The sequence below is a fragment of the Scomber scombrus genome, chromosome 10 (genome assembly GCF_963691925.1).
Source record: "Scomber scombrus chromosome 10, fScoSco1.1, whole genome shotgun sequence".
Lineage (NCBI taxonomy): Eukaryota > Metazoa > Chordata > Actinopteri > Scombriformes > Scombridae > Scomber > Scomber scombrus.
Window position 1 is genome coordinate 24,594,662 of NC_084979.1, and position 22,846 is coordinate 24,617,507.

The window sequence follows — 22,846 nt, forward strand, 5'->3', positions numbered from 1 at the left end:
AGTTTACCTCTACCTTCCCCTTGAAAGATTTCCACTGTCATCCTTTTAAACGGCTCAACTAGTTTAATCCCGCCGGCTGACCACCGCGGATATGGGGACGGGTTTGTTTTAATATTCCTCGCCGTTATGTGCCTGCAAAGATAATTTTTATTTTAAAAGAAGCATTTTCCGTTTTTCATTTAGTACACGCTTAAGAAATTACCAGAAAGCGGCTTTAATTGGATTTCTAGGCGGTGAGCAGAATGGCCCGTCACCTCTCAACTGCACCGGCGTGCTGCATGTGGATATGAAATGACAGGCTGCAGATGGTCCTTTTTTACCCTAAGAAAGTTCTCTCTTTTTGGGGGCCAAGTTCATATCTGTGATCCGGTAGGCATCGCAGATCCCTTGAAGTGTTGATGGTGGGTTTTCTGGAGTGACTTCGTGGTTTTAAACTACGGACATGGATGCGGCAAAGAAAGGTAGGGACTCCTTACAATGTCTCTGAGTAGAATAGTGAGTATGTAGTAGTGTATAAGAATGCACATTACACCTCCAAAGGTATGCATTACAAAAGGGGGAAAAGGAGGGCTGAGGCTCCTTGTGTTGTAATGCTTTATTCCCAATAGAAATCAGCGCAGGTGTCATACTGTAGTTGCAAGATTTACCTGTGTTTCTAATATAATACATTCAGATATTAACTGAGGGCGACAAGATTGGTCAAACATAGCTCACCTTGGTTGTAAAACATTTTCTGCTATTAAAATCAAAGCGTTTACCTGCTACAGTAAATAGATAAGAAACAACTGGCATCATATTCAATGTTTACACTATAGGATAGTCTGTTTTAGTTTTCATATAAGTTATGGTCATATTTAGTTCTCTCTCACACATATTTGTTCATATTTGTTGGATACTTCTGTCGTTTTCAAATGGACAAGATAATAAATGTACCTGCAGGCTTATTCTCCGTGCAAGGCCAGCCAACAGGTGTTCACGGGCCTACCTACTAAAGAACTAGGTCACATCTTGTCTTATAATATGAGGCCTTCAGGAGAGAATACCTGCGTGCTAGTATGGTCAAATCCTTCTCTGATTATGTGTGATAATAAAATGTGGCCTGCTAGTAGCAATTAATAATGACTGTGTGAGAGATGGCTTTAAAATGTGCACCAATCAGATCTGGTCATACTTCTATTGTTTGTTTTAACTTTGAATGACAGACAGACAAATTATTAGCAAAAAGCTACCAGTTTCTTAACAATTACCCGACATGTATGATTTATTAACCACAATAACATAAAACACATCATAAATCTTCAGTGCTCATTTAATAACCATGAATTGCATTTCACATTTCATATTAGGGATGTTTAAAACACAGAATAACACAATTATGGCTTTGTCCTCTCTGTTTTTTGACAGATGCCCCTCCTGCGGGCGATGCAGGAAAATCAGACACCCTCGGGTCAACTGGCTCGGCCAGAAAAAGAGGAGGGGGGGCCAAGAAGGCGATGCAAGCAAACAAGTCTGCCCTCAGGGCCCCCCGAGCTCTCTGCTGCCTCACCCTCAGTAACCCCATCCGCATGGCAGCGCTGGCCTTAGTGGAGTGGAAATATCCTTCTCTGAGTCACACACACACTAATGTTGTGTTATACAGACAGTCCCACATATAATGAAAATGTATAACATGTTAATTAGAATATGTTATGGTGTTGGTCTGCTGAAGTTTAATTCATGTACTTATAAAGATGCATTCATCATGAGGCCTGTTGTACCCTTAACTGCAATCCCCACGCCGTTTGATATTTTCATTCTTCTTGCCATTTTTGCCAACTGTGTGGCCATGGGTGTCACCAAGCCGTACCCCGATGATGACTCCAATGCTACCAATCACAAACTGGTGAGTTTCAAGTGGAGGGATAGTTTAACTTAACCTGCTCCCTTAAATCATTTTGAAAGTTAGGAACACATTAACATGATACGTCGAGCATGTTATTATAAAAGATGAGTAAGGCTCACACAGAAGAGGAGATGATCTGATTTCATATGGAGGTGATTAATGACCTGCTTTAAAGAAAATGTGAAAAAACCAGCTCGGGAACAATTAGCTGCCTCACTGTTTTTCATTAATGTGTGTTACAGCGCAGAATGTATAAGCATAATAATCCACAGGAAGGCTGAAACTTACCCAATGAGAACTAGAAAAACTTTATTTAAAGTCATTACAAAATCATCACACAGTCACAGAATATATCACAAAAACAAAGATAAAATATGAAACCTGGGTGAATATGAATTCTTCCTACATAGAATGGAAATTAAGTATTGCAGCTATTTTAGGCCTTCATCCAACAGTGATGGATCTTCTATTGATTCCCTAATTTGTGCATGTATGAATGCACCCATACCCATATATACATACCAAATATAATGATAAGTAGACAAATAGATGCCCCACATCACGCAGAGAGAGGATGAGTGAGAAAAGAAGAAGAAGAAATAAGATGAACACTTTTACACTATGTTTCCGAGGCCTGACTCTCACTAAGAAAATGCCCTTTGACTCTCCTGTCTCATTTTTTGCTTGTGAAAGTACATGAAAAGTACTGTAGTCTGGGCAAGCCGTGGGCAATTAGTGTGCAGGTAATGGTGTTCTGTTGGATGGTAATGGTATTAAAGGGAAAAGTTGTGTTGTGACCTCCATTTGGTGACCCTGTCAGGGATCATGACTTACTTAGACACTAACCATCTGCCTCAGCGTTCTCTCTTTCTTTTGTCTACCCCCTTATCTCCATTTTTCACCGCAAAATAGATGGTGTCAAAACTAAAAAGAGGTTGTTATTTTAGGTCTTTAGATGTTGTCATTTTTGGAAATAAGATACGATATTAAACAACAAAAGCTTTATATATTTACAAGATCTCTCATTGTATGTGTCATATGTCATATAATCTTTACCGAGTTTGCGGCTAAAAGTGATCAAATATTTGAGTTAAGGTGTTATTAGTTAGAAAGGTTGATGGGGACACACTGACCCACACTTGCTGAAGGATAGATGTTAGTAGATCCCTTTATTGGATTGCACATAGAAGGTAAGCTGACGGTTTACCATACACTTCCTTAAGGTGACTTCACATTAGTTACAATTAATTTGTTTTCAGATCAAGTTTTGGTGAACGTTACCTTTTTTTAATGAATACCAGTCATCTTTACATTAATCCACATTTTGCTAGGGCTAACCTGTCAGCCTGAGGTAATGGCTGAATGACAGAGGTAGCAGTGATTAGAAGCATTAAGCTGAAGGTTTCAGAAAAAGAGATCTGGTGACAGGCTTAAGCGTGTGTTAGCAGGTTAGGAGGTTAGAAAGTCACTTCAATCAGCCTTTAATGATTACACACGTGATTGTTTTCACTGGAACAACAAAAAGTCAGCTAATGCCTAATGCTGTACATAGTGAGGAGTAATCAACAGTTTTATAAATGTCTTTATCTAACCATGATAATAACTTGACATTTTTCTTCAGTGCTTTTCCATTTTTTGTCCTTTCAGACGCAGTCACTGACTTATTAAAAAAAAAAAAATGTCACTCTAATTTTTACTAACCACCCACTCCTTTTTTTGTTTTGTTCTCAGGAACAAGTCGAGTACGTCTTCCTCGTCATCTTCACCATCGAGACCTTCACTAAAATTCTTGCCTACGGCTTAGTCATGCACCCCAGCGCCTATATACGCAGCGGATGGAACTTGCTTGATTTTGTTATCGTCATTGTCGGGTATTTTGGTGCTTTGTGATGTCATTATTTGTATCACGAAGTGTTCTGCCACTAAAAAGAAGAAAGGTTTAAGAGTTATTGTCTGTTTTCGTGCAGGTTGTTCAGTGTGATAGCAGAGGCCATGACAGATCATAAGCCAGGAGAGGCCCATCATGCTGCAGGAAAACCTGGAGGCCTAGATGTCAAAGCTCTCAGAGCATTTAGGGTGTTGCGACCGCTTCGACTTGTATCTGGAGTACCAAGTGCGTTTATTGTTTATCACAGTTTGTTTAAATGTGTTTTTTGTATGTGATCATCCCACATGCATCACTGAAAACTGCGTGTTTGCTTTATCAGGTCTACAAATTGTGTTGAACTCCATCATGAAAGCCATGGTGCCCCTTCTCCACATCGGTATGCTTGTCATGTTCGTCATCATCATCTACGCTATTATCGGCTTGGAGCTCTTTATCGGCAGGATGCACAAAACGTGCTACTCCTTAGGCTCAGGTATATGCTCTCTAAACACTTTAAGCAAGGGAAATTTCATAAAAAGTTGATATTTTACAGATGTGTGAGCTCATTTCCTGTCTGTCTGCTGCTGTTTGTGTGCTTCAGGTCTCATGGTGGAAGATGACCCATCACCTTGTGCTTTTGCCGGCAACGGGCGCTTTTGTGTCGGCAATGGAACTGAGTGCAGGGGCAAGTGGGAGGGTCCCAATGGTGGCATCACAAACTTTGACAACATATTCTTCGCCATGCTGACAGTTTTCCAGTGCATCACTATGGAGGGTTGGACAGATGTGCTGTACTGGGTACAGAGACATATGCCAGGATCCTCTACTTCAAACTATTTCTTGGTTTTTGACGCCTAATTAAAAATACTCACACTTTCTTTATCTGTCTCTCTACACAGATGAATGACGCCATTGGATTTGAGATTCCATGGATCTACTTTGTTTCTCTGGTCATCTTTGGGTCATTTTTCATCATCAATCTTGTATTGGGAGTGTTGAGCGGGTGAGTAGTTGCAGCACTGCAGGGCCTCAGCTTTCTGTGCATTTATTATGTGATGATAAACAAGGATATGTCTTTTCCTGAGTTCCTTAAGTTTTGTTCATGTGTGTATGTGTACAGAGAGTTCTCTAAGGAAAGAGAAAAGGCTGTTGCGCGTGGAGAACTGCAGAAGGCGCAGGAGAGCAAGCAGATGGAGGAGGACATGATAGGCTACATGGACTGGCTCATAGAGGCCGAGGATGTGGACGAAGAGGGAAATAAACGTTAGTGTGACACACATTTACACGGCACACTCTGACACTTAAAACCTAAACATCTACTCTTGTAAGCTTAAAGTCACGTATCTTCTGCTTCTGTTTGTCTTGAAAGGTGCTGCAATCGCCAAGAAAAAGATGATGAAGAAGTTTGGCTGGTATAAACACAATGAAGATGGAGGACGTATGTCAGCTGTCATTGTCACTTATTATGTTTATCTGGTTAAACTGTAATGATTGGTCAGTTGATCAATGAGTCAACCGACAGAAAATGAAGCAGCAACTTGATAATTGAATAATCGTTTCTGTAATTTAAAATAATTAACTTCTTTAGTTTCTGCTTCTCAAATGTGACGATTTGCTGTTTTTCTTTATTAAAAATCTTCAGGTATCTGTTGGTAATTGACAAAATAATTGGCAGATGAATAGATGATGAAATAATCATTAGTTACAAACTTATATCTGAGGCTCTCTAACAGCCAGAACTTACCTGTGTGTTTGCAGCTGAGTCAGACTCCGACGATGATATAGCATACCTCGATGACGACAGCGGCTTTTGTGCTTCTCTCATGTAAGGCGGCAGTGAAATATCAACATTGTTTAAATTCATTAATGGCATGCGGAAGGTGATTAAGTCCTTTCATGAATCTCTCTCATTTTCTCTCATTTTCAGGGCAAAGATGATGGCCAATAGCTTCTGGTAAGATTTTCAACATCACACACTGTAAAAAGATGTTAAAGAGCACACACTTCGAGAGACATTTACTTGTATTATTTGTAACATTCAATTGTTCTAATCACTGTTTGTATCACAATTCCATGTTGTGTAAAATTCATGCAAGAATTATCTTTAAGTAATGCAGCATGGTATGTTAAAGGGTGTATCTGTGCCCAAAATTACAGCTCTTTTGACATTCCTAAAATATATTAATATACAGTAAATACTAGCTGACTTTTGCTGACATTGCATACAGAGAGAGGAGTTAAAATCATTTGTAAGGGATGTTTACATACAAGGTGATAGAAAATATCTGTAATAATATATTACTAAAAAATGCCAGATCTGACTGTTGAGAAAAAATGAAATGTCCCTTCCAACTCTATTCCAGTTAACTGTTATATAATGTTCAAGGTCAATAGTGCAAAGAGGGAAAGTCTACCAATTTTACACATCAAAGTGCTTACAAGTCTTTGTGGGTACTATTGCATATGTGACCAGACCTTTATAGCCTGCCTCTCATTTCTACATGTGGCTGGAGGTTCAGGGCTATGTTATTTCACCTCTAGAATAACACAGTCATTTGGAAATTGAAATGGAGGGCACATTATCAAGCACTTTATATTTATAAATCCCGTAAATAAAACAGTAATAAATGTTATCAAATGAACAGTGAATTCACAACCTGCTCCTCCAGATGCACGTCTGCAGTCATTAAACTATTTCCACTCTTTCTATAGTGACCAGTTGTGTCAGCTGAACCACACAATGAGGAAGAATTGCCGTGTTGCTGTCAAGACCAATAATTTCTACTGGTTGGTGCTTCTGTTGGTGTTCCTCAACACTGTGGCCAGTGCCTCCGAGCATTACGGACAGCCTAAGTGGCTCACAGAAATGCAAGGTAAGAAGTTAACTCAGCAGCTCAGCTTTTGATTTTTGATTCTGCTGTAAATCATCAAAGAAAACAACCATTTTTCTCTCTGTTCCTTTTCAGAGCGAGCCAATAAAATCCTGCTGCTGCTGTTCACCCTGGAGATGCTGATGAAGATGTACGCCTTCGGCCTGCAGATCTACTTCATGGCGCTCTTCAATCGCTTTGATTGCTTTGTGGTGTGCGGTGGCATCCTCGAGACACTGCTTGTAGAGATGGAATTCATCCCGCCCATCGGCATCTCTGTGCTTCGCTGCATCCGACTGCTCAGGATATTCAAGATGACTCGGTAATTGGTACCAGAGTTTTAAGGAGGACAGCTGTGAGACTAAAGAGTTTAGTGGTAACACATCTGGACCTTTTCAGTCAGCTGCATCAGGAACTTTTTTAGGCATTTGATGTATCTTTTGTGCATTTCTTGATGTGTATCTGCACCGTCTTTTCATTTGCAGGCACTGGGCGGCCTTGTCTGACCTGGTCAACTCACTGCTCAACTCGATGAAAGCTATCTGCTCCCTTCTGCTCCTGCTCTTCCTCTTCCTCATCATCTTCGCCTTGCTGGGCATGCAGTTGTTTGGAGGCAAATTCAACTTTGATGAGACTCAGATGAAGAGAAGTACTTTTGACTCATTCCCTCAGGCTCTGCTCACCTGTTTCCAGGTGATTAAAATCTCAATATCTCACAAGGATACTATCCTCTCTACTTTTATTTATCAGATCTTTTCTTTATCGTGGTATTATTTACAGCTCTCTCTCTCTCTCTCTCTCTCTCTCTCTCTCTCTCTCTCTCTCTCTCTCTCTCTCTCTCTCTCTCTCTCACTCTCTCTCTCTCTCTCCATCTTCTTGTATCTCTGTTCTTTGTCTGCAGATCCTCACTGGAGAGGACTGGAACGCTGTGATGTACGATGGTATTATGGCCTACGGAGGGCCAATCTTCCCCAACATGGTGGTGTGCATTTACTTTGTCATCCTCTTTGTCTGTGGTAACTGTATCCTTTTCCATGAAGTGATCGAGTGTGTGTGCAGTTACTTTATGATTCCTATTACAGTCTGAGAATGTATGGTACAGTATTTCTTTCAGTCCAAACGGAGCAAGTTTGACTCCTTCATTTTGTGATCAGACATCCTGCTCAATGTCTTCTTGGCTATCGCCGTGGACAACTTGGCAGGAGGCAGCGGAAAGGAAAAAGTCGAGTAAGTTTGACATAAGAATAGGTGATAGTGAGCAGATATTAAACACATCCTTTAATTTTCGGCTCTACATATATAAAATGGTATGAATAAGTATATGCAAATGTGTTATTTTCAGACAAATCCACCTTAGGTAAACAGTAGTTACCTGCTGTTTGTTTTTCAGAGAGAAAAAGGAAGAGGAAGAAGAATGGGATGAGGATGAAGAGAAAGAGGATGAGGATGCAGCGGTAAGGAGTGTTTTAATCTTTTTCTGCATCATATTGGACAAATATAAGATGTGAATGAAAAGTAACAACAGCTGATCTTGTGTCTCATGTGTAGAACGAAGAGGATGATTGGCAGGAGAACGAGGAACTGAGGGCCATCGAGGGACTGGAAGGTGAGTGTGATGGGCATCACGCCCTGCAGGAGGGACACTAGATGTGCTTACACCTTTCATGTATTCTCTTTTCTTTATTTCAGGAGTTGCTCCATTGAAGCCGGAGTTCTCTGGGCCCAAAGAAAAGATCGTCCCAATCCCTGACGGGAGCTCTTTCTTCATCCTTGGAAAGAAAAACTGGTAAACTGAGATCATACAGTACATGTGCAACATTGTCGCCATCCTGCTAAACTTTTATTATCTCATTCCGTCACATGACACACAGCCAACAAAACAAGCCATGATCTTGTTTTGTACCATTTTTCTTCATTGTAAAATAATTTTTGGTGTAATCTTCTCCCAATTTTTAGTTTGCGAGTCGCCTGCCACAACCTCATCCATCACCCCTACTTCACCAACTTCATCCTCGTCTTCATCATCCTCAGTAGTATTTCCCTTGCTGCTGAGGATCCAATCAAATCTCACTCATTCAGGAATATTGTAAGACATTGTAACCCCATCAGAGCATCATCTGCATCACGTACACGTTCACACCAAACAAGCTTAAATACTAATCAAACTCCTGTTATCTGCAGGTGCTCGGTTACGCAGATTATGTCTTCACATCAGTTTTCACAGTGGAGATCGTACTAAAGGTAACGGCTTCAATGGCTGAAACTCACTAAATGATGTGATTGAAATATGATGTAATTCAAAAACATGTGAGAGTGAGACAATTTCCTCAAAAGTAGGTTGAATAGTTTCTAACTTTGTTTTTCTTCACCTCCTCTGTGTGTCTAGATGACGGTCTACGGAGCTGTTCTGCACTCCGGCTCCTTCTGTAGAAATGCCTTCAACCTTCTTGACTTGGTGGTCGTCGGTGTGTCGCTCATGTCCTTCTTTCTACAGTGAGTAGAAACCTGGGTAACACTGTATGCTGCCCATGTCTATAATGCATTATAAACTGCTTATAGGTTAGGTTAGGTTAGGTTAGGTCAACTTTATTATCCCCGAATAAAATTGTGGTACAGCCAGCAGCAATCCCATATAACATACAATAAACAATGAGACTTACACAAAAAACAAAACACAGAGGTCACTCATTGAGGACCTTGATGGCAGCAGGAACAAAAGAGTTCTTAAGTCTATTCGTCCTGCACCAAGATAATCTGTATCTGCGGCCAGCAACTCAAATTCCACAGCCAGAGGGTGAGACAGCTCAGCAAGGATTGTCCGGGCCTTGCTTAAAACTCGTGCCTTGTAGAGCTGAGGGAGGTCATTTAAAGTGGTACCCACCACCTTAAGACGCACTTTAACAATACCCAAAAGTCTGTTTTTATTTTTAACATTAAGAAGGCCATACCAGCTAATAAAAGAAAAAGTTAAAACAGATTCAATGAAACATGTATAAAACATCCTCATAAAAGTGCAATCAACATTAAAAAGGCGAAGCTTGCGTAAGAAATAGCGATGTACAATTAGTTAGTTAGTTAGTTATAAGCACTAAATATTCACAATGCTTTAAAACAATAATCAGAACACATTACAAAGAATTTTGCATTTTGCAAGGATCATTACCATGACCTGTTAAACACATACATTAATTTGAGTACTCAATTTTTGTTAAGACCCATTAAACATATAAATTAATTTTACAATATATTATCTTTTGTTCTCACATAGTTTTATGGTGCATGTCTGCCCTCTAGAGAGTAATCAACACTGATGACTAGACACGTTGGCCCTTGCTGCTTAATGACTGACTGGTTAGAATAGCCGTCTGTGGGAACCCTCCTTCACTACACATAGATTCAATTATATTTTTCTTACCTTACTAAAAGCAATCATTGAACACTTAGGGTAATTTATAAACACATTAGAATGCATAATAACAGTGATTACCATGCATAATAAAAATAATTACAATGCAATAAAATTATGAGACGTCTTTGCAAAGACATGTCACTTTTTGATACTTTCACTCACAAGTCATAATGAAATGCTTTATAATGTGTGATGATTATTATTATAACATATTATGAATATTTATGCAAGCGTATAACTATAATTATAAAGTTCTTATAAGCAATTTATAACGCTTTATATGTGTTTATAATAGACATTATAGACATGGGCATCATAAAAAGTGATACTGAAAATGAGAAAGAAACCACACACAGTCATTTTATGAAAGAAAAATATACAATATATATTTTATAAATATAAGTATAAAAGTATTTTCTATTCTATTAACTATAAATAAAGAAAGTTTCCTACTGTAGATTCACATCTATTCCATTTTCCTGTACAATATCCTCACTTTCTTTTACCATTGTTACTAATTATTATTTATTTTTTATGTTTTTGTCATCTATTTTTTAACTAAATCCTTTGCTCTGTTGCTCCTAGCTCAAGTGCAATCTCTGTGGTGAAGATTCTTCGAGTGCTCAGAGTGCTCAGGCCCCTTCGAGCCATTAACAGAGCCAAAGGACTGAAGGTAAGCAGCTGTACTGGTATGACAAATGCTGTGTTTGTCTTTTCTATATTCTCATTATATTTGAACTATGTTAGGATAAATTGCAAAGCTATTGGATTACATTATAGTACATTATACAGGTGTTGTCAATTTTACTTGCTATTTACGTAGTGTATGTGAAGTATCTTTTGTCGAGGTAACACGTGAGCTTTGTTGTTCGTATGTTCACAGAATGTGGTGCAGTGTGTGTTCGTGGCGATCCGAACCATCGGCAACATCTTGATTGTCACAACTCTCCTTCAGTTCATGTTTGCCTGTATTGGAGTGCAGCTCTTCAAGGTACGTGTTCATGCTTTCAGCCTTTTGATTTCCGCCTCCTTTCTTTTTTTTACTTTAACCCACAGGATTTAAAAAGAAAATAAATGCACAGTGTGAGTTTCTAATAGTAAAACTTGTTAATATTACAGGGCAGATTTTACAGCTGCACAGACGAAGCAAAACACACTCCAGACGAGTGCAAGTCAGTATTGAATTTTAACTTTTTTTTTACACAACACATAGCACTTGCTCTCCGTTCTCATGTTGTTCATGTCATAAAACGTGTGTATGTGTTTAATTTCAGGGGAACTTTTGTGGTCTATAAAGATGGAGATATGAACCACCCCATGGTGAAAGAGAGGGTTTGGGAAAACAGTGATTTCAACTTTGACAATGTGCTAATGGGCATGCTGGCTTTGTTTACTGTATCAACATTTGAAGGCTGGCCACAGTGAGTAGTGACTTTACTTATTATCTTATCTTATTGTGATAAATTTAAGCTTTTGCATTCTTTAAACTGGCATGTTTGTGTTTCTGGTATAAAGGCTCCTGTACCGTGCTGTGGATGCCAACGCCATAAACAGAGGACCCATTTACAACTACCGAGTAGAAATCTCCATCTTTTTCATCATCTACATCATCATCATTGCCTTCTTCATGATGAACATCTTCGTGGGTTTTGTCATCATCACATTTCGAGAACAAGGAGAGGCTGAGTTCAAAAACTGCGAACTCAACAAAAATCAAGTTAGTTATTCACAAAACTTAAATATATTTTCCAATTCACTGATTTTTGCTAACTCTTGATTTAAAGTCCCCCAAATTTGCATTTATAAGCAGTATATAGACAGTTAATAAATGGTTTATAATGCACTATTATTGATTTATTTGGAAATATAAGTGTTTATAAATGTATTTGTCAGCAACTATAACTCATGAATGAATGATGGAATATTGTTGTTATTGTTGTTACCAAAAACGGTACATTAATAAATACTTATATTTGCTTATAACCATTGTTTAATGATGGAAAATTGACTGAGCAACAACCAGAGTTTACATTTAAACGGACGACAGAGAGATATACAATATATGATAAACCACAGTTATAATAATAATAATAAAATGTCAAATAAAGCAAATAACTAGCAGACAGTGATATACAGCAATAAATACAGACAAAATATGTAGTCAAAGGCAATAACTACATTATAATATTATAAATTATTCATTAAATGTTTATATACTGCTTATAAATACTAAATAGATACACAAATAGTACATAAAGTGTAACCATGATGTTTAATGTTCTGTTCAATAGTTTTAATGTAAAACATTTTCTCTCTCTTCTTTTTGCCCTTCCTAGCGCCAGTGTGTGTACTACGCACTGAAAGCTCAACCCATAAAGATTTACATTCCCAAAAACCCATCGCAGCTCAAATTCTGGAAAATCATCAACTCCAGTCAGTTTGAGTATGTCATGTTTGTGCTGATTCTGGGCAACACCCTAACTCTGGCCATTCAGGTACCATTACCCAAACTTTTCTAAAAAAATAAATACATAAAAATACAATAGAGAAATGTCAGTTTGTTTCAGAGTTGTGATGTGAAGGTTTGTGTCTCTCTCATTAGCACTACGAGCAGTCGAAACTATTCACTTCCGTCATGGACGTCCTCAACATGATCTTCACTGTGATTTTCACAGTAGAGATGATCATCAAGTTACTCGCGCTTCGGGCTCATGTGAGATTTCACTCTTTTGAACTTTTTAAAATAACTTTCAGTACAACTGTCAGCGCTGTCTGTTGTTGACTAACTTTGCTTGTTTGGTTCTTTTTTTAGCACTATTTCATTGATCCTTGGAACTCATTCGACGCTCTGATCGTGGTGGGGAGCGTGTTGGACATTGCAGTCTCTGAGTTTAGTGTAAGTTTGTCCACACAAAGTCTAGTTTGTTGCACAGGCACATTTCAAAAGCTCATATGTGATATTAGGGATTGATAATTTTATATATACAGAAAATACATATAAATACACATTTTTTGCAGTATTGCATAGTATTACAGAATAAATATATTGAAATGTGCCTACCTTTAGACCACCAAACATCAATATGTATTCCAGCAGAATTTAGACAATTTTTAAAATGGTATTACAGAAAACATAATTCAACAGTTAAGTGGATAAATGCACTTTATATACTTGAGTTGTGATTAAAGTAGTTTCTTGACAGATGTATTACTGTAGAAATTAAAATTAAAACATTTGTGTTTAATTTTTTTAATCTCTTTCCTCCTAAATGGTGTCTCTTCCTTTTGTGGGTCCCTTGAAATATCGATCCAGGGAGGAGGCGGCCACGGAGAGGTGAGGATTCCAAATGTGTTGTTTATTTCCAGATATTCTCACAGGCCTTTATCTCATTACATACTGACTTCATAATCACTTCTACTCTGTTGTTTAGATGTGTGAGCGATGTTAACACATGTATGTATTTACCTGTTTTTAGGGTAAAGGAGAAAGTGGAAAAGTGTCCATCACGTTCTTCCGTTTGTTCCGAGTGTTGAGGTTGGTCAAACTGCTCAGCAAAGGAGAAGGTATCCGAACCCTCCTCTGGACTTTTGTAAAGTCTCTCCAGGTCCGTGCAGCAAAGACTAAATAATTTACATAGCACAAAGTAAAGAGCTGACTGCAGTATTCTGCCGTGAGACTTATAAATTACTTTTTTATAACTGTGCTCTTGACGTTCATCTGCTCAGGCTTTGCCTTATGTCGGTCTGCTCATCGCGATGATCTTTTTCATCTACGCTGTGATTGGCATGCAGGTGAGTCCCGCTTATCAAAGTGATCCAGGTTTATTTAATCAAATCAAGTGTTTTAATCAGGTAACTACTTTAAAATCATTTTATTTTAACCATCTACTGTTCTGTACTTTTTGTCCTTTTAGTCATTTGGGAAGGTGGCCATTGATGAAGACACACATATTAACAGAAACTGCAACTTCCAGACTTTCTTCCAGGCTGTTCTGGTGCTTTTCAGGTAAGCCATTTTAGCCAAGAAGAGATAAATGATTTCCACAGTTAACAACAGCAGCAGCACTAACTACTGAAACACATATTTTTAAATGTATCTTAATAGTTCAACTGTTTTCTTTTCTGTGTTCTTTTCTTTTTTTTAACTTGTTAAGCACTCCTTTAAAACAAATCTCGGTGTGTAAATGAAGGACAAATGAAAACACCACTTGTCTCTGTCTCCTTGTAGATGTGCCACTGGAGAGCAATGGCAGGAGATCATGTTGGCAGCTCTGCCCGGTAGACGCTGTGACCCAGAAGCGGACACTGAGCCTGGGGAAGAGTTCAGCTGTGGTAGCAACTTGTCCTACATCTACTTCATCAGTTTCTTCATGCTCTGCGCTTACCTGGTGAGCGAAGCCAAGCGGGGATTAAGGATTGCTTCGATTTTGTTCTTTTAATCGCTCAGTTCTCAGATCATTTAGTAAAATACTTTCCCTCCTTTTGATATCACTTAATTCAACCACCTGACCCCAAATTAAATTTAGGCATAATTAATTCACAGTTGTGTTTCACAGACTGTCAGGTCAAATGGGATCAAAGTCGGATGAAAGTAGACAGGAAAGTATTACAGAAACTGAGTAGTAGCAGTTTTAAAAGCTTATCCTGTCTTCTTCAATTCTCATCTCCTCTGAGAACACAAAACTCCCACATCCGTGGATTTCATTAATCCCGCCAGCACACCCAGATCACAAAATCCTGATTTAAAAGGGTGTAAATATTTTGGAAACACTGCTATGACCTTTCTATGCCATTTAAATACATTAGACAAGTTAAGTGAAGAAGGCTTTAAACTTGGAAATTGTGCAAGAGCAGATTAGACTCTAATTGGAAGAAACAAAACAGAAAACGGGAGCTCAAACTCTTCTTTTAATTATTGTAGGCCTGTGTTGAAAATTGTAAAGATTAGTAAATGCAGTTGTTCCAATTTTGTATGGTGTTGATAATAAGAAAGCAGCCCAATTATAACTCAATTTATCTTGCACACATTTGACACACTCACTCACACGTGTATTTTAAAACTGGCATTTGAGACCAATGTTTCTCAGTCTCGTCTTTGGTTTAAACATTTTCTCAGTCTGAGATGTTTCCTTGCTCCTTGAAGACAGATTTACAACTTCTGTGTTCAGGTTCAGCTTGTCGTCTTACATGTGTCTTGCATTCCTTCTATGGTTTCCTCTCTTGTGGACAGCTGACGTCCATCACTCTGTGTGTGGGCTTTAACCTTTTGCAAAAAACCCACTGAAACCCCCCTGGCAGCCAAAATAGACCCGGGGCCCCTGTGTCCTGCTCGATTTTGCTATATCCACAGAACAGCCTAAACTGACCGTGCAGCTATTCACTCATTGTTAAAGACCACTCTGATAAACATATGCATAAACAAACACTAACAGAAATGCAAAATGGTGTCTGATCGTTATTCATTTTCACTTTTCTATTCGTATTCTGACTGTTTTTAATCACTTTTATTCATTTGCCTTGAAGTCACTGTATATGTGGGTTATTTGAGAAGTGACAGCAATGTAAGAGGCTCTCTTTTTTTAAGTGACTTGTTTACAAATTGTTGTGTTTCTGTCCTTGTCTCTATCAAGATTATCAACTTGTTCATTGCTGTCATCATGGACAACTTTGAATACCTGACACGTGACTGGACTGTGCTGGGTACTCACCACCTGGATGAGTTTAAGAGAGTTTGGTCTGACTACGACCCTGAAGCCACGTAAGACTCATTTCTCCTTTCTTTCACATCCTCTGCCACTTTTTTTTTACTGAAGCTTGTCTGTTATGTTCCCTCTAACTGTCTCCAAAATGTCTTTAGTTCCTTTAATCTCTCAGTAAATGTGTATTTTGCGTTTTTGCAGGGGTCGTATAAAGCACATCGATGTAGTCACTATGCTGCGTAGGATTCAGCCACCTCTTGGTTTTGGAAAACTCTGTCCTCATCGAGTCGCTTGCAAGGTAAGTCACACGCAGTCAGTGCTGCACACCTGATACTAGGTACAGAATTAAACAGATAAAGCTTACTCTGTGTGTCTCAACCTCTTGTCCTCTCAGAGACTGGTTTCTATGAACGTCCCACTGCACACTGATGGGACAGTCACCTTCAGTGCTACTCTGTTCGCTCTGGTGCGAACCTCACTCAAGATCAAGACTGAAGGTCAGAGCTCCAATACATACACACACACACACACACACACAGAGTCATGCTTATTTTACTTGTATTACACATCTTCACTCAGAGATGTGTGGGTGCTGCTTTCCTTAAAGGATTTGTCACTTGTGTTCCCTTCAGGCCCCATCGATCAGCAGAATGAAGAGCTGAAGGTGATCATTAAGAAGCTCTGGAAGCGCACTAAACCCAAGCTCATAGATGAAGTAATTCCTCCACCTAGAGGTACATCAGAAAATTACAGAGCAAGAGCAGATATGATAAGAAATTATAACAACAATTATAACAATTATAAATCTCATCATCCAAAAGAAGCTCTGTATTTGTACAGCAGCACAATACCATTTTACAGTACTACTACGATTCACTAACCACCCTCCTTTACCTTCTCAGGTGATGAGGTGACTTGTGGGAAGTTTTATGCCAGCTTCTTGATTCAGGACTATTTCAAAAAGTTCCGCAAGAGAAAGGAGCGGGAGAGGAAATCCAAAAGGAAGGATAAGGCAGCTTCACTTCAGGTAAAGGCTTTGAATAATGCTTTCCTCTTTAGAATATTTGCTAGATAATCAATATTAAAACTAAGGCCTTGTATGCTTGTATTGTATTAATGTTTATATGTATATTTGTGTGTTCTTAGCAAGGGCTGCGGACGCTGCAGGATCTGGCTCCAGAGATGCGTCTGGCAATGGTCTGTGACCTGGAAGAGGAGGAGGCTGTGGAAGGAGAGATGGCAGGTGATGACATATTCAACAGTGAGCCTGGAACCTCAGTGACCACAACGCCCGCCAGCACGCCGATGCCGCCTATCGACATGTTTATAGACCAGACAACTGTGTTCATCGAACCAGAGCCCAAGGTAGCCAACGGGGACGTGATCACGGAGCAGGTGACGGGCATGGAGGAGCACCAGAAACCAGGATCAGAGCTGGCAGGAGTCAGTGTTGTAACAGAGCAGCCTGTGAGATCCGATCCCCTGCCCATCAGGTGTGTTTCTCTTATTGAATTATCTCCACTAGGTGTAAGCCTGGAGGGGATCATGCATTTAGTCATACTGTATGTGTGTATCTAGCTGCAGCTAATCTCACATACTACTGGACCCATCGGCTTCATAATCTTTATGCAAATTTATGACTGCACTCCTCACCCATCTTACTGGCTGAAGGGGCCACAAGTGAACAACAGCTGCTTCAGTTTGGAATTCAATCACACCTTGTTACCAGGTTAGATCATTCGGTGCCAAATTTCAATGCCTTGAGAGCAGGTTGTGTTGTGAATTCAAATAAATATTGATAAGACTCCTTGTGAGCCTATCATAAAGCTTATTCAGCAGTCTTCACTATTTTACGGTGTGTGTTATGACATAGCAAAAGGCACTGGACTTATTTTGTAGCTGGCCACATTTCGGCCTTTGTCTTGACTCAAAAACTGACATCCATAGAAAGATTTGCTCTCACCTTGAACCCGAAAATCCATATCTGACATTTTATGATCCACTAAAGTTAAGAATGATACATGATAAATAAATCTTAAGTTTCTGCTATCTGCGCTGCCATCTTGACTGTACACACCGGGCAGAGATCTGCCCTCTACTGAGTGGAATTGTATTTATTGCATTATTTGTAAATTCACAGAAAGGTACTGTTTTAATTTTTTTTTTAAAGAAAGTCATAATACATTTTTTTCCTAAATTACTTCTTCTTTTCTATCAGGATGGACTCCATCAGTGAGCTGCCTGCTCCTCCTCCTCCTGTCCCAGAGATAATAGTTGAAGTGGCAGAGGTCATAGCTGAACCAGAGCCAGTCGTGCCAGTCGTGGCACCAACACCTTCAGTAACTGAGCCGGTTTCCTACAGTGAAGGAGATGCTGCAAATCTAGAATCAGTGGACAGGTAAGAAACCAAAGAGAGCACAGAGACACATTATATATATGTAATAAATTAATTATTACTTCTTCTTTTTTTTGATAATTTGCAAAATAAAAACGTATCCAATTTCTTTCTAAGAATCAGATAAAAAAGACAAATGTTTCTCGTGTGTAAAGTAAATATGAAGCTGGAGCCTAACATTAATTTAGCTTAGCATAAAGCAGAGGGGGGAGGGAAATAGTTAGCCTGACCTGGTCCAAAGTTAAAAAACATGTTGTAATTAACATGAAGTAGTAGTTTTATGGGGGGGGGGGGGGGGGGGGGGGGTTATGTAGGGTACTAGTTGTTCACCAGGAACAGTGACTTTATGGGGTCGTGTCATCACTGCAAAGTCACTGCTACTGGCCAAGAAATAGTCCCACATATAACCCCCTGTAAAACAACTTCTGTTTTTAAAACAGATTAAACAAAAAGATGTAGCATTTTTATCGGTGAGTTTAAGAGGTGATGATAGCTAGCTGATTCCAGTTTATGCTAAGCTTACTGACTTCTTGCTTCAGGTTCATATTTAATGGACAGACAAGAGAGAGGCATCAATCTACTCATCCACCTCTTGGTTAGAAAGTAAATAAGCATTTTTCTGTAATATTAAGTCATGCTAAAAGTCTTGGTGTGGAATCTTGTAGGTACGTGTATCCAGAGGCCGTCTCTCCTGTACCACCTGAGACAGGCTACAATGAACAGATTCTGGAAAGAGTTGGCAGCATTGGGGAGATACCATATGATCCTCCTGATCCTAATGGCTTCGTTAGCAACGGCTACGATAGCAATAACATGAATGGAGGGAGTGCTGCTGCAAGTCCCAGTCCCTATCCCACAAATGAATATAATGGGAACGGATACACAGGCTACAATGACAATGGCAATGGCAGCTATATCAGCGTCAATGGCAATGGGAGTACTCTGAACGGCCTCAATGAAAATGGCTCCAGTGTCAGTGGTTTTTCTGCAAATGGCTACAATGGAAGTGAGAATGGCACTTCACAGTTTGTCAGGAGACGGTTACTTCCATCCATACCGAAAGGTAAGAAACAGCTTTTTTTATTGTTTCCACTTTTATTTGATTTTCTTCTTTTTGACCTCTGTAGATCAGGATTAATAGTAGAATACAGTAAGGTTACTGAATTATGTTAATGACATAGTTCATTACATTTTACATCAGATTTCAGGGCACACAGCATTTTAAGGGTGTAGCCATCCAAGCTTTTCTCTCCCCATACCAATCCCATTACATCAAACTGGGGTACATGCCAAGTATTGATTCAATACAAGTGCTGTCTCTTTTCCAAATTTAAAATCTGTATACTTTGCTGAGGAGCTCATTTTCATGTAAGAAAACATGTTAAGGAGAGTTTTAGCACTATAAACTGAGTTGGACAGTCCCCTGAATGACTGAATGAATGTAGCTGATAACAGAAACAATTAATTTAATGATGACATCAGTATCATGGCCGATACCATTGATTGACTTGGATCCTAGTTGGTTTGTTTTTCAATATATCTTATACTGTCAGTCTGGAGACTACTAGAATAATCAAATGATGTAGAAGTTTGTTGAGCGGTTTCCTGGTAACGATGCTGTGGAATATACACATATGATATAGTATGCATGGGACTGAAGTAAATCTAATAATATAAAATCCACACAGGGTTATATTCATCCATTTCCTAACACTTTCCTTCTCATTGTTTCAGGCCATATGCCTGCTTTTAACTTCCAATGTCTGAGGCCACAGAGAAGTCTGGACGACGTCCCCATCCCAGGAAACTACAGCGGGAACATAACTCCAACCAGATCCCGTCTGCAGGTACAACAACGGAACATACACCTTCTCAAAGTTTTCAACCATTAAGTCTGTGTCATCTTGTTTCTGTTCTCCTTTGTCTCCTGTGTCAGCCCCAGCACAGCCTGGACTCTCGGCCCAGCAGTGTGTCCTCAATGTCGTCCGCCTCCTGGGCTAACAATAAATCAGCTAGCACCACTCCTGTTCCAGGAATAGCCGCCCCCCCAGGGCGCAGGGGCAAGCTGATCTACACCCCAATGATCCTGGTGGACGAAGCCACCGGCATCAGCCAGCAGGTGTGGAACGACGGCTCTGCCAGCCTCCCTGTAGGAAACCGTCCCGGCCTGTACCCTGGTCAGACGAGAACCTTCACCAGCATGAGGACGCCGCCTGTCAACCAGGGCTTCGTAGACAGAGGCAGTGCAGACAGTCTTGTTGAGTCGGTGAGTAATCATGGTGCAGGAGATCTTTGTGGATAAGAAACCTACAGCAACCATATGCAAACCTATAAACCTATATATTAATGTTATAAGTGACTTTGAGCCCTTTAGTTGTATGGTTTAGTATTTTTTAGCTAATACTAACATTTTCCTACCTACATCTACTGATACCAATATTAATTTTAATAGCTGTTTTAAGATACTCGGATATACATCCTCCTATACACTAAATTCTATACATATTAAAGTCCAGCTGCATTAGTTAAACTGCACACAGCAAACATATCTTCTCTGTACATTCCTTGTCAGGAGTTGTACTTTGAGAAAAACTCCAAAACCCAAATGGAGAAATGTTTATTTGATATTAGATCTACATCTACTGCATGTAGATAGATCATCCTAGGCAAAACAGATGGTCACACTGAGCCTGATAGCATCCTGCTACACAACACAAGAGCCACTGACTCTGATCAACAATCCACCTCTCTCCTTTGCTTTCTTGCTAAAGTCTCTTTCTTATCTAACTTACAAACATGAACACGTCATGTCCTGCACCTCAGCATGTTGAAAAGTCACCAAACAAACATTCACATGGAAAAAGTGCAAATGTCACTGACTGTAGTTGCGAAATGAGAAGTCTAGGAGAAGAAGTCCAAGTTAAAGATCTTTATTATAAAAGACCCAAGTTATTTCTGCAGAAAAAACTGAAAATATGTATGAATACAACACTTTTATAAACTCCTTGTCCGTGCCTTATCTGTTGTAAACAAACGCCAAATGCTCCTGTCACTGTGATCTTTTTCCTGAGAAATATATATATATTTATCTGTCCCAATATCATCCTTTTAAGGAGTATAATTGGAGGCAAAAGAGGTGTAACTGCCAATTAATAATAGTGTTGGTAACCAAGCACATGATTTCCTATTGTGGAATTACTGTCTGACACTTATGAAAAGATATTACATTAGATGAACTTTACTGTCCCGAAGGAAATTTGTCTTGGGCTTAAAGTGTCAGGTGCAGCTGCACATATACGCCACCAGAATATAAAGAAGCATATCATATTAAAGGTACATATCCAAAATATAATGAGTACTTTATTTAAGATACATGCCAGAAATGCAAAACATATACTAAAATATATACTTTCCACCACATCACTTTAGCAAAAGTAAAAGCACTATATTAATTTTTAATGCTGATATCAGCTGATATAATATTGAACTTCTATACATTAGTCCACCACTGAGAGAAACTCTTGTTAGAGTAGTGTATAATACTTTCTCATTCCTCTAAGTGTGCTGTAAATCCAAGTCAGTTTTACTGCTACTGTACTGTTTACATTATGATAGGAGAAGTAAAGAAATAGCATTGCTGCTGATAAGAGGGCATTTCAATCTGGCTAAGTGACTCTTGGATTTTGGAGCTGATAAAATTCTCTGTACCCTGGACTTTGTGAATATCAGGTAATCATGCATGCTGTGTTTTTGTTAGACATCTCATCATTCTTCCTTTTTGTTATTGCTTATGTCAGATCTTGATCTCCGAGGGTCTTGGTGTTTACGCCAGGGACCCGAAGTTTGTGAGCTTTGCCAAGCGAGAGATTGCTGAAGCTTGTCACATGAGCCTGGATGAAATGGAGAACGCTGCTACTGACCTGATAGTTCGGGGAACCGGTCAGTCGATTTCTCGCTTTGAGGATGAACTGGCTGATGAAATGAACTGTGTGATTTCTTACTGAGATCAGCAAAACTGAAATAACTGTGTGAGAAAGTGAGAACAAAAGAGAAAAGAGAACAAAATGTTTTATGTGGTGTGTGTTTATATCTGCTGTGGAGGAGAAAAATAAGAAGAAGCATCCTACAAGTGGGATTTTTCAAAGCAGGTATCAGATTTTAACACATGGGGCATCAGTTTTGTCTATTTACTAAGATGTCCCAAGGTAAAAGGTGATGGCTATGATATGCTTTTGTTAATGAATGCCAAAACACACACACACAAACACACACACACACACACACACACACACACACACACACACACACTGATTTTAAGAGCACATGTCAATATATGGCAGAAGTCAAGGATTCCCATGAACATTATGACTGCAGTGTTCCTGCTGCATATGACAAACTCTTAGCATTATTATGAAAAAGGACCTTTTTTTGCATTGTATTCTTATTTTGTACTATACTTGAATTGTTGCCACTTTATATACCTTTATTTATGTCCAGCTGCAATCATGGCACGTAAACTGTAAATTTATAACACACTAAACCAGTAGATCAATAAACTAATAAACCACAGATGATTGTATCACAGATCCAGTTGGAAACGTTGATTTGTGAGTTTTCAGCAGCATTAGCTATTTTAGAGAAATATTTAAAGATATTGAATATCCTCTAAGATGCAAGATGCAAACTAATAAAGAGAAAACAAATCTTCTTTGGGGTTTTTGTTA

General features: G+C 39.1%; 1 protein-coding gene across 1 annotated transcript; it reads left to right on the forward strand.

The window, feature by feature from the left end:
* Positions 1-442: 442 nt before the first annotated feature.
* On the forward strand, positions 443-22,126 carry cacna1fa (calcium channel, voltage-dependent, L type, alpha 1F subunit a). Its single transcript, XM_062427133.1, is given in 47 exon segments — positions 443-461; positions 1,405-1,594; positions 1,777-1,882; positions 3,614-3,753; positions 3,850-3,995; positions 4,090-4,242; positions 4,351-4,547; positions 4,649-4,752; positions 4,870-5,012; positions 5,119-5,187; positions 5,508-5,574; positions 5,677-5,703; positions 6,462-6,622; positions 6,716-6,941; positions 7,105-7,312; positions 7,521-7,641; positions 7,774-7,846; positions 8,010-8,073; positions 8,168-8,225; positions 8,309-8,405; positions 8,576-8,726; positions 8,729-8,860; positions 9,006-9,112; positions 10,614-10,701; positions 10,912-11,019; positions 11,148-11,200; positions 11,303-11,449; positions 11,544-11,745; positions 12,365-12,523; positions 12,631-12,741; positions 12,841-12,924; positions 13,342-13,362; positions 13,505-13,633; positions 13,755-13,820; positions 13,943-14,034; positions 14,257-14,416; positions 15,659-15,786; positions 15,929-16,025; positions 16,122-16,224; positions 16,360-16,461; positions 16,630-16,754; positions 16,874-17,289; positions 17,946-18,125; positions 18,788-19,185; positions 19,857-19,969; positions 20,059-20,388; positions 21,920-22,126. Coding segments are annotated over 47 exon segments (6,378 nt in total).
* The last annotated feature ends 720 nt before the right edge of the window (positions 22,127-22,846 follow it).